The 12,137-nt window shown below is 44.0% G+C and overlaps 1 protein-coding gene across 3 annotated transcripts in view; it reads left to right on the plus strand.

Annotated features, from left to right (window-relative positions):
- upb1 (ureidopropionase, beta) overlaps nt 1-12,137 on the plus strand; it is a 129,945-nt gene that overhangs the window by 37,176 nt on the left and 80,632 nt on the right. For all 3 annotated transcript variants that reach the window (XM_048611786.1, XM_048611785.1, XM_048611788.1), the window contains exon 4: nt 6,468-6,562. In XM_048611786.1, coding sequence (XP_048467743.1) covers nt 6,468-6,562 — 95 coding nt within the window. The remainder of the gene's footprint in view (nt 1-6,467; nt 6,563-12,137) is intronic.

Below are 12,137 nucleotides of genomic sequence, written 5' to 3' on the forward strand. Positions count from 1 at the left end.
CAGGCTCAAACCTAGAATTCAACAAGACCTGGGTCTTCTAATCTGTGTTAGATCAGAGATGGTGCCAGAATAGTGGAGAATTGTGAATGTTAAACCTGTGTTTACAAAAAAGAGAAGGGTGATGTACCCAGAAACTACCGCCCAATCAGGTTAACCTCCCTGGTGGGAAAACTTAAAGACAATAATGCTGACATTATTAGCCCAAATGAATTAGTTGGTCCTCAGTCTTAGTGCTGACATTAGGCCTCCGTTTACAATGCTTTTGGTACTTTCATTTTGCACAGCTCATGATAGGAGAGTGACATCTACACCTTGGTTTTCTGAGTTTGCTCTGTAAACCCTATCATTGTTTTCCAGCAATCATATCATGGGGCCATGACGATCAGAGCCCACAACTAGACTGGCAGGATTAGGGGGTGACCTGTTGTACAAGGGCTTTAGGACTCGCGAGCAATCTTGTGATGATGTCACGGAGCTGTTCCTCACTGGCCGCAAATAGTACAGTGTGGGTGGAGCCGGAATGAAGAGACAAGCACGTGAAATATACTGATTAGAATTTAGAGTTAAAGTTTATGGATTTCAATAACGTAGCAGTGACATTAGAGCCTGGTATATCACTGAATATCTAGTGTTGCAGATTTAGTCTTAATATTTAATAAACGGTGTTACAAAGAAGCCAAAGTCCGAAGACAGTTCTTGTGTCAATATTTCAGGTCCAGTGACGCTACCAAAGATCCTTCAGACCCTTCTGAAGAAGGCCACTGGATTCGTAACATTAATTCTGCTTTCTCTCCACGGATGCAGCCAGAATTGATAAATTCTTCCAGAAATTTCTGTTTTTGTTTCTTGACATTACCTTCTTCTCAACCACTCTGCCTTGAACCCAAACTCTCAGATATGGGCCTGAAACCATACGACAAAAGACTTAGCAAGCAGCCAATGAACAGAGTTCGCTGCCTGATGGCAGAACCAACAAATATAGAGGAACTTAAGAATGTAAATCATTCTTAATTTGAAATGGAAGAGAAAAAAATGAAATTGGAAGAGGGATGCATGGAGATCGAGATTTTTTGAACATGACAATGCATGTATTTTAAAACTAGGAGTTACCTGTGAGACTGCTATGGCATGTCAGTTAGATTCTGACCGCAGATTACATGCATAGACCATGCTAATGTCTCATAGCAGAACTGGCCTCTAACTGCCTTGGAATTGCTTTGCCAGTGGACCGAGGCTCAACTCTGTCAAGACCATGTGACAGTTGAATGAGACAAGGGAGGAAATAGTAGGGATGTTTACAAAAAATTTCAGTTCCTCTCTGGCCATAGGAGAGGTGCTAGAGAGCTGGAGGACAGCTGATATGGTACCATTATTCAAGATGGGAGCAAGGCATAAACCAGGAAACTACAAGCCTGTCAGTCTAATGTGGGGAGACTATTGGAGGTAATTCTGAGGGACAGAATTAATCTGCATTTAGGGTGGGATTAATCAAAAACAATCAACATAGTTTGTTAAGGGGAGATCATGTCTGACCAACTAGATTGAACTTTTTGAAGAAGTCATTGGGTGTGTAGATGAGGACAATACTTTTGATGTAGTCTTCTTGGTCTTCAGCAAGGCTTTTGATAAGGTCCCACATGGGAGACCGATAACAAAGGTAAAAGCCCATGGAATCCAAGGAAATTTGGCAAAATGAAGCCATGATTAGTTGTTTGGCAGGATGCAGAAGGTGATGGTTGCAGGGTGCTTTTTTGACTGGAAGTCTGTGACCAGTGGGTTCCTGCAGGGATCAGTTTGAGGCCCTTGCTGTTTGTTGTTTATATATATGAGTTAGACTTGAATACAAGAGGCTTGATCAATAAGTTTGCAGATGATACAAAAATTGGTGGGTTGGTAAATAGTGAGGAGGATTGCCCTAGACTGCAAAAGGTCTGGTCTGATGGGCTGATCAGTGGCAAATGAAATTCAATCAGGGTAAATGTGAGGTGAAGCACTTGGACAGGACAAACAAGGCAAGGGAAAACATGATGAATGGTAGGAACCGAGGATGCATTGAGGATCAGAGTGACCTTGGTGTGCATGTCCACCAGTCCCATAAAGTATCAAGACAGATAGGTAAAGTGGTTAAGAAGGCACATGGAATTCTTGTCTTTATTAGCCGAGGCATTAAGTTTAAGAACAGGGAGGTTATGCTGGAACTGTATATGAATTTGGTTAGGCCACAGCCTGAGTATTGTGTGGGAGTTCTTGAACCACATGATAGGAGAGAAGAGATAGCACTGGAAAGGATGCAGAGGAGATTTACCAGAATGTAACCTGGTTTGGAGAATTTTAGTTATGAAGAGAGATTAGACAGACTGGGATTGATTTCCTTGGAGCCAAGGAGATTGAGAGAGGATTATGACTAAGATGTCTAAAATAGTGTGGGTTTAGATAGCGTAGACAGGAATGCACTTTTCCTCTCGATGGAGGGATCAAACAGCAGGGCATAGATTTAGGTTAAGGGGCAGGAGGTCTGGAGGAGATGTGAGGAAAAATGTTTTCAGCCAGAGGGTGGTTAGTATCTGGAACTCACTGCCAATAAGGGTGATAGAGGCAGAAAGCCTCATGACATTTAAGAATGTCTAGATAAGCACTTGTACAAGAAGGATTGATTGCATCTAAATTAGAAGGTCCCCAAAATCCTTACAGGGAAGTTTGCTAGTGAGACCAGGGAAGATTAAAATCAAGCGGGTATCTAGGGAAAGGGTAAGTCCACTCAGGGACAAAAGAGGGAATTTATGCTTGAAGTCAAAGGGAATGGGTGAGGTGCTTAATGAGTATTTTGCTTCGGTATTCACCAAGAAGGACATGGATGATGGTAAGACATGGGAAGAGTATGTCAACATTCTAGGGCATGTCTATATTAGGGAGGAGGTGGTGTTGGTGTTTTTAAAAATACATTTAAGGTAGATAAGTTCCCAGCATACTGAAGGAGGCAAGGGGGAAGATTGCTGGGGCCTTGACAGAGACCTTTGTATCCTCTTTAACCACAGAAGATTGGAGATTAGCCAGTGTTGTTCCTTTGTTTAAGAAGGCCAACAGGGATAATTCAGAAAATTTTAGGCCAGTGAGCCTTACATCTGTGGTAGGGAAGTTATTGGAGAAGATTCTTAGATACATGATTTACTTGCATTTGGAAAAGAAATGACTTATTAGGGATAGTCAGCATGACTTTATGCAGGGGAGGTCTTGTCTCAAATTTGATTGAGTTTTTTGGGGAAATTAAAAAGATGATTGATGAGGGTAAGACAGTGGATGCTGTCCTCATGAACTTTGCTAAAGCATTTGACGAGATCCCTGATGGTAGGCTGGTCCAGAAGATTACATCACATGGGATCAATGGTGAATTGGTAAGTGGGATACAAAACTGGCTTGTTCATAGAAGACAGAGGGTAGTTTTGAAGGCTGTTTTTCTGACTGGAAGTCTGTGACCAGTGGTGTTGCACAACCTCTGGAATCTCTGTTGCTTATAATATGTAGAAATGATTTGGATGAAAATGTAGAACGTCTGATTAGAAAGTTTGCAGACGACATGAAAATTGGTGGAGTTGTGGATAGTGAGGAAGTTTGTCAAAGGATACGGCATTATATTGATCAGTTGGCAAGTTGGGCAGAGAAATTGCAGATGGAATTTAATCTGGACAAGTAATACATTTTGGGAGGTCAATTACAAGAGGAAGGTATACTATAAATGGTAGGATCCTTAGGAGCATTAATATACAGTGGGATCTTGGGGTGCAAGTCCATAGCTCCCTGAAAGCGGACAAAGTGGTAAAGAAGCTGTATGACACGTCTGCCTTCCTCAGTTGGGGCATTAAGTATAAAAGTTGGTAAGCCAAGTTGCAGCTGTATAAAACTTTAGTTAGGCCAGATTTGGAATATTGTACGCAGTTCTGGTTGCCACACAATAGGAAGGATGTGAAGGCTTTGGAGAGGGTGCAAAAGAGGTTTACCAGGATGTTGCCTGGATTGGAATTATAAGGAGAGGTTGTTTTCACTGGAGCATCAAAGGCTGAGGGGTGATCTAACAGAAGTATATAAAATTATGAGGGGAATAGATAGGGTGGACAGTCAAAGTCTTTTTCCCAGGGTGGAAACGTCAGATACTACGAGCATAGTTTATGGTGAGGGGGAAACATTTAAAGGAGATTTGTGGGGCAAGTTTTTAAACAGAGGGTGGTAGGTGCCTGGAACATGCTTCCATGGGAGGTGGTGGAAGCAAATACATTAGCAATGTTTAAGAGGCTCTTAGATAAACTCATAAACAGGCTTGGAATAGAGGAGATACGGACCTTGCGCAGGCAGATCGGATTAGTTTAGAATGGCATCATGGTCAGTACAGTAAATGGAAAAGCCCTGGGGAAAATTGATGCACAGAGAGATCTGGGTGTTCAGGTCCATTGTACCCTGAAGGTGGCAACGCAGGTCGATAGAGTGGTCAAGAAGGCATACGACATGCTTTCTTTCATCGGACAGGGTATTGAGTACAAGAGTTGGCAGGTCATGTTACAGTTGTAGAGGACTTTGGTTCGACCACATTTGGAATACTGCGTACAGTTCTGGTCTCCACATTACCAAAAGGATGTGGATGCTTTGGAGCGGGTGTAGAGGAGGTTCACCAGGATGTTGCTTGGTATGGAGGGTGCTAGCTATGAAGAGAGGTTGAGTAGATTAGGATTATGTAGACGGAGGTTGAGGGAGGACCTGATTGAGGTCTACAAAATCATGAGAGGTATAGACAGGGTGGATAGCAAGAAGCTTTTTCCCAGAGTGGGTGACTCAGTTACTAGGGGTCACGATTTCAAGGTGAGAGGGGAAAAGTTAAAGGGAGATATGCGTGGAAAGTTCTTTACGCAGAGGGTGGTGGGTGCCTGGAACGCGTTGCCAGTGGAAGTGGTAGAGGCAGGCACGATAGCGTCATTTAAGATGTATCTAGGCAGATACATGAATGCGCAGGGAGCAGAGGGATACAGATCCTTGGAAAATAGGCAACAGGTTTAGATAGAGGATCTGGATCGGCGCAGGCTTGGAGGGCCGAAGGGCCTGTTCCTGTGCTGTAATTTTCTTTGTTCTTTGTTCTTAGTACAGACATAGATGATGAACTGAAGGGTATGAACCTGTACTGTACTGTTCTATGACCCATATTCTATGTTGTGGTGCCAAGGCATACAAAGCTGTGGGCAAAGTGCTGGGAAATGGTATTCAAATAGCTAAGTGGTTGTTTTTGACTGGCACAGGTATGATGGGCCGCAGGGCCTCATTCTGTATTATAGATGTCTGTGACTCTATTGGCATGCAACAACGATATGCAGGCATCTCCCATTCATCAAAATGGAGTTTGGGACCTGGAACATTATGATATTCGGGCACAGTCCCAATAGTGACAGACTTAAGCACACAACCTTCATAGCTCAGAAACTGAGGTAAATCCTGAAGTGAGGATGTAACTGGAGGAAAAAAACCAACTGAAGGAACAAGGTAGCATGTGGTCAAGCCTTCAAACACCATCCACCCTGCATATGGCAGTCTGCAGACCAGGCTTTGGACTAATTGGCCATCTCAGACCTGTTGAGAAACCTGGGGAAGAAACAAGTCTTCCATGAGCTAGAGTGTGACTGCGGGTCTTCCCATTCAGAGTTTGATTTTAGTGGTGACAGGAAGATGGCAGGATTTAGATATGTCACTATCCCACCCAACCACGTGCCCAAGCTCAGCATCTTCAGGAGCAGAAGATTCTTTATTCATCAGATTTATTAGCAGTGGGATTGATTACAAAAGGAAGGAACTTATTCTGAACCTTTGTAAAACATGCTCGCCAATATTGTCAGTGGACCTCTCTCTCAACCTGCAGGATCATTCCTCTTGGAAACCCAATCTTGTCCCCAATGTCCTTCCAAACGTTTGCTCCCTCTCCAACTCCTATTCCTGTCTGATGCCCTCAAATATTTTGGCAGCTCGCAAATTTGTTCCTGTCTTTTTGAGAGCTCCAAGTTTGAATCCCTCCAATCAGATTTCCGTCCCTTCCACAGTACCAAAACTATTCAAAAGCTTTCCTGGCTGCCCTTTGGAAACTGGAGGTTCTGGAAAGACTCTGCTGTTCTTGTCTGCACCCATTATCCCTGTGCTCCTGACCTAGGCCCCCAGTTAACCATCAATTTTAAATTTTTTATCTCAGATCTTCCCTGTTGCTCTCCTCTGCCACTTTCAACAGCATCAAACCCAAGCTTCCTTCACCTGTGGATGAGAGTCATATTCAGCTGAAAGCATTAACTTTGTTTCTCTTCAGATTCCCTCACCCCATCCCCACCCATAGAATCCCTCCTCTGGGTATCTGACATATTCCACATGTATTTTTGAACATTTATTTGGAGCAGTGTTCTACTCTATATCTTCGTCAGAACTCATTGCAGTATTTCTTTTTGTAGCCATGCCATTTGCTTTCTGTACCAGAGAAAAATTGCCGTGGACAGAATTTGCTGAATCTGCGGAAGATGGTCCAACAACACGGTTTTGCCAAGAGGTGAGTAGTTTCCCCAAGTTACGGAGAACCTTTTACATGGTTTTGATAGAAAACGTTAAGAACTGCATAGTGTTTGATTGTAAAGAAATTCTATAAGGCACTGAACGAGTGACATCAATAGACATGTTCTTAACACAATCACAGAAAGTGAACATAGAACATAGAACATTACAGTGCAGTACAGGCCCTTCGGCCCTCGATGTTGCGCCGACCTGTGAAACCAATCTGAAGCCCATCTAACCTAAACTATTCCATTATCATCCATATGTTTATCCAATGACCATTTAAATGCCCTTAAAGTTGGCGAGTCTACTACTTTTGCAGGCAGGGCATTCCACACCTTTACTACTCTCTGAGTAAAGAACCTACCTCTGACATCTGTCCTATATCTATCACCCCTCAATTTAAAGCTATGTCCCCTCGTGCTAGCCATCACCATCCGAGGAAAAAGGTTCTCACTGTCCACCTTATCTAATCCTCTGATCATCTTGTATGTCTCTATTAAGTCATCTCTTAACCTTCTTCTCTCTAACGAAAACAGCCTCAAGTCCCTCAGCCTTTCCTCATAAGATATAGGTACAATTCCTTAATCTAGGAATTAGGTCATAAGGAGCTTCTTAAAAAGGAGGGAGATGTGGAGAAATGTGAGAGGAAACTCTAGTTTGGGGCAAAGCTGCCAAAATCATGGGCACCAGTTGTCGAATGAATCAAATCAGGTTTGAGAATTAGAGCAGTGTAGGTTTCTCAAATGGAAGGGCTGGTGAAAATTACGCAGATAGGGATTACACAGGATATCAGAGCCAAAAAACTAGTGCGAGTAAGAGTGAGAGGTCAGTCAACAGCTAACCCCAATGCAAATATTGCCTGTATGTAAAAAAAAATATCTGCAGACACTTGATCAGTTGATAGTGTGTAGGTTGCAGCCTTAAAGTGGAGAAAAGCATGAAGGAAAGTTAAGAGTTCCATCTTTAACAAAACTGAATTTTTTTACTTGGCTTAAATTTAGGATAAGAGTATTTTAGGTATGACAGGGGAGCTCCTGTGTGTTGCATGGCCTGCAGTGTGTGGGGAATCTCAGACATTCTTGGCAGCCTGGATGACCACATCCGCAGGAAGTGCCACCAGTTTGTTCAGTCTGAGCACTTTGGAGTTTCAGCATTGGCTGGAGGTGCAGCTGTACGACCGCAAGGCTGGGAATTAAGTGAATAGCATGTCTTTAGATGTGGTCACCCCACCAGCCTAAGAAAGTACAATTAGAGAGGGAATGGGTGACTATCAGTCAGAAGAAGGAAGTTAGGCAGGTAGGAGGAATGTCACAAAGAGCATCTCACTCAAGGACAATTTTTCTGCGTTAGAAAACGGTGAGCATGACAGGTCCTCTGGGGAGTGCAGCCAGATGCCCAGCTGTAGAAGGAGAGGAAGAAAAATAGGAGATTCAATTGTAGAGACATGACTTGATGATGGTGTGCTGGCTCTCTGTGGCAGGGGCAAGGATGTGACTGAATGGCCGTGGAGCATTGTGAAGGGGAACAGTGAACAGTCAGAGATCGTAGTTCACATTGGGCCCAATGATATTGATAGAAACAAGTATGTGTCATGCAACAAGAATTTAGGGAGGTAGGTGGCAAATTGAAAAGTAGGAACTCTAAGGTTGTAATCTCTGGATTACTTGCAGTGCTAGAGAGTTGAAGTAGGGGAGAAGGCTTTAGATTCCTGGATCTTTGGGACTGTTTCTGAGAAAGGTTGATCCTGTAGAAGCCTGTTGAGCTGCACTAAAATCAAAAGGGGATTGACATCCTGCTGTGAGTATGTGTGGGCAATGGTTGGTGTTATTGAGGAATTTAAGTTAATTTGGCAGTGGGGAATGATGCACAGATAATGGAAGGGTTTGCAGCCATGTAAACATTCAGTCCCAGAGAGAAAGAGAGTAAGAGGGAGTTATCACTGCCATTGTGAATATTGAGTAAAGTAACATCCCACTTCTGACCTTATGACAGAGGGAAAGTCATTGATGAAGCAGCTGAAGGTGGTTGGGCATAGGACACTACCCTGAGGAACTCCTGCAGTGATGTCCTGGAGCTGAGATGATTGACCTCCCACAACCACGACCATCTTCCTATGTTTCAGGAATGACTCCAACCACTGGAGCGTTTGTCCCCTGATACCCATTGATTCCAGTTTTGCTAGGACTCCTTGATACCACACTTGGTTGAATGCAGCCTTGATATCAAGGGCCGTCACTCTCACCTCACCTCTGGAATTCAGCTCTTTTGTCCATGTTTGAACCAAGGCTGTAATGAGGTCAGGAGCTGAGTGGTCCTGGCGGAACCCAAACTGGGTGTCACTGAGCAGGTTATTTCTGAGCAGGTGCTGCTTGATAGCACTGTTGATGACACCTTCCATCACTTTACTGATGATGGAGAGGAGACTAATGGGACAGTAATTGGCCAGGTTGGATTTGTCCTGCTTTTTGTGTACAGGATATACTTGGGCAATTTTCCACATTATTGGGTAGATACCAGTGTTGTAACTGTACTGGAACAGCTTGGCTAGGGGAGCGGCAAGTTCTGTAGCACAAGTCTTCAGTACTATTGCCGGAATGTTGCCAGGGTGTGTAGCCTTTGCATTATCCAGTGTCTTCAACCGTTTCTTGATATCACGTGGAGTGAATCGAATTGGCTGAAGACTGGTATCTGTAATGCTGGGGAGGCTGAGATGGATCGTCCACTCGGCACTTCTGGCTGAAGATTGCTGCGAATGCTTCAGCCTTATCTTTTGCACTGATGTGCTGGGCTCTTCCATCATTGAGGATGGGGATATTTGTGGAGCCTCCTCCTCCAGTGAGTTGATTAATTGTCCACCACCATTCACGACTGGATGTGGCAGGACTGCAGAGCTTAGATCTGATCCGTTGGTTGTGGGATTGCTTAGCTCTGTCTATTACTTGCTGCTTTCGCTGTTTGGCATGCAAGTAGTCCTGTTTGGTGGCTTCATCAGGTTGATACCTCATCTTAAGGTATGCCTGGTGCTGCTGCTGGCATGCCCTCCTGCAATCTCTATTGAACTAGGGTTGATCCCCTGGCTTGATGATAATGGTTGAGTGGGGGATATGCCGGGCCATGAGGTTACGGATTTTGTTGGAGTACAGTTCTGCTGCTGTTGATGGCCCACAGTGCCTCATGGATGCCCAGTCTTGAGTTGCTAGATCTGCGCGAAGTCTGACCCACTTAGCACGGTGATAGTGCCACACAACACGGTGGAGGTTGTTCTCATAGTGAAGGTAGGACTTCGTCTCCACAAGGACTGTGCGATGGTCACTCTTACCTATACTGTCATGGACAGATGGAACTGCAGCTGGCAGATTTGTAAGGATGAGGTCAAGTATGTTTTTCCCTCTTGTTGGTTTCCTCACCACCTGCCGCAGACCCAGTCTTGCAGCTATGTCCTTTAGGACCCGACCAGCTCAATCAGTAGTACTGCTGCCGAGCCACTCTTGGTGATGGACATTGAAATCCCCCACCCAGAGTACATTTTGTGCCTTTGCCATCCTCAGTGCTTCCTCTAAGTGCTGTTCAACATGGAGGAGTATGGATTCATCAGCTGAGGGAGGACGGTATGTGGTAATCAGCAGGAGGTTTCCTTGCCCATGTTTCACCTGAAGCCATGAGACTTCATGGGGTCTGGAGTCAATGTTGAGGTATCCCAGAGCAACTCCCTCCCAACTGTATACCACTGTGCCGCCCCCTTTGCTGGGTCTGTCCTGCCAGTGAGACAGGACATATCCAGGGATGGTGATGATGGTGTCTGGGACATTCTCTCCATCATAAGGTCAGTAGTGTTAGCTGATGATTGCACAATGTTCAGCACCATTCATGACTCCTCAGATACTGAACCAGTTCATGTTCAAATGCGGCAAGACTGGACAATATCCAGACTTGGGCTGAAGTGTGGCATTAAAGTTACTTGCATAAGTGCCAGGCAATGACCATCTCCAACAAGAGAGAATCTCACAATCGCTTCTTGATATTCAACGGCATTATGATCATTGAATCCTCCATTATCAACATCCTGGGGGTTACCATTAACCAGAAATTAAACTGGACCTGCCAGATAAATACAGTGGCTACAAGAGCAGGTCAGAGCTAGGAATACTGCAACAAATAACTCACCTTCAGACTCTCCAAAGCCTGTCCACATCTACAAAGCATGCTGTCCCCTTGCCTGGATGAGTGCAACTCCAACAATATTCAAGAAACTTGACACCATCCAGGACAAAGTAACCAGTTTGATTGGCATCCCATCCACAAACATCCATTCCCTCCACCATCACTGCTTTTAGCAGCAGTGTGTACTGTCTACATGATGCACTGCTACCTGCAACACTTACTTTCTATTACTCACTGGTAATACAACTTGATGAATTTCTGCCCATTTTTCATCTGCCTGAATATGTAATAGTGTCCATTTCCACATCAAGACTTCATTTTTAAGACAGTAACATTCTGGGATACACTCAGATGCTTCTTATATGTATGCTTTTTGATAAAACTGCTTTATTTTTCCATCTTTTGTTGTAATTCAACCAACCTGTCTGAGCTAAAAATATTCACTTTGTCCTCCAACTGTTCTTGTTTTTTTCTCAAAGATCAAACACATTTTCTGATAAATTGAACTTCAACTTCCTTGTCTTTCTTCTTTGATTTCTCCTTCCATTTCAACCTGTGGCTTTGTGACCTTGTTACCACATAGTCCGGAAAAATCCCAGGATATACTTCCTGTAACATCTCAGTTGCCTGATTTTCCACTGGCTTTTCAACCACAGCAGGCTTCACTCCCACCTATGATGCAGCTATATCATTCCCAAGGATAACCTGTAGCTCCAGAACAGAGAATTTCTCTATTGCTCCTACCACCACTTCGCTACTTTTCACCGACTCTCCAACCTCACTTTATACAGCGGAGCACTATTCTTCTCACCGTGAACTCCATTACCACTTTCTCTGACAATACTCCTTCCAAAGTACATACTTGCCCATCTCTCACCATCAGAGTTTGACTTGCACCTTACCTCTTAAAATTTTTAACTTGTTTACCTACTCCTGCTGGTACACATGAGTAAACCTTACCCACACAGGTAAATTCTTTAAAGAGATCTAGTACTTTCTCATTAACCAACCCCTGACTAGGTTGGACATTCTTTTGCAGCTCCTTACCTTCCACTGGAATCTCCTTTAACACTTTAATAAGGCTTATCTTGTTTTGCCACATCCCGTTTTCCCAGTGCTTTTCTTAAACTACCAATGCTGCGACTTCACATGTCTTATCTTATTGCAGTGAAAACACCTGAGGGTTTTTACTTCTCTCCCCCTCCTCATGGGTTTCTTTTTTAACCTGTGGTAAACTATATTTAAGATAACAAGGTGTAGAGCTGGATGAACACAGCAGGCCAAGCAGCATCAGAGGAGCAGGAAGGCTGACATTTAGGGCCTAGACCCTTCTTCAGAAATTTCTGAAGAAGGGTCTAGGCGCGAAACGTCAGCCTTCCGGCTCCTCTGATGCTGCTTGGCCTGCTGTG

This window comes from Rhincodon typus, chromosome 24 (genome assembly GCF_021869965.1).
Source record: "Rhincodon typus isolate 14 chromosome 24, sRhiTyp1.1, whole genome shotgun sequence".
Lineage (NCBI taxonomy): Eukaryota > Metazoa > Chordata > Chondrichthyes > Orectolobiformes > Rhincodontidae > Rhincodon > Rhincodon typus.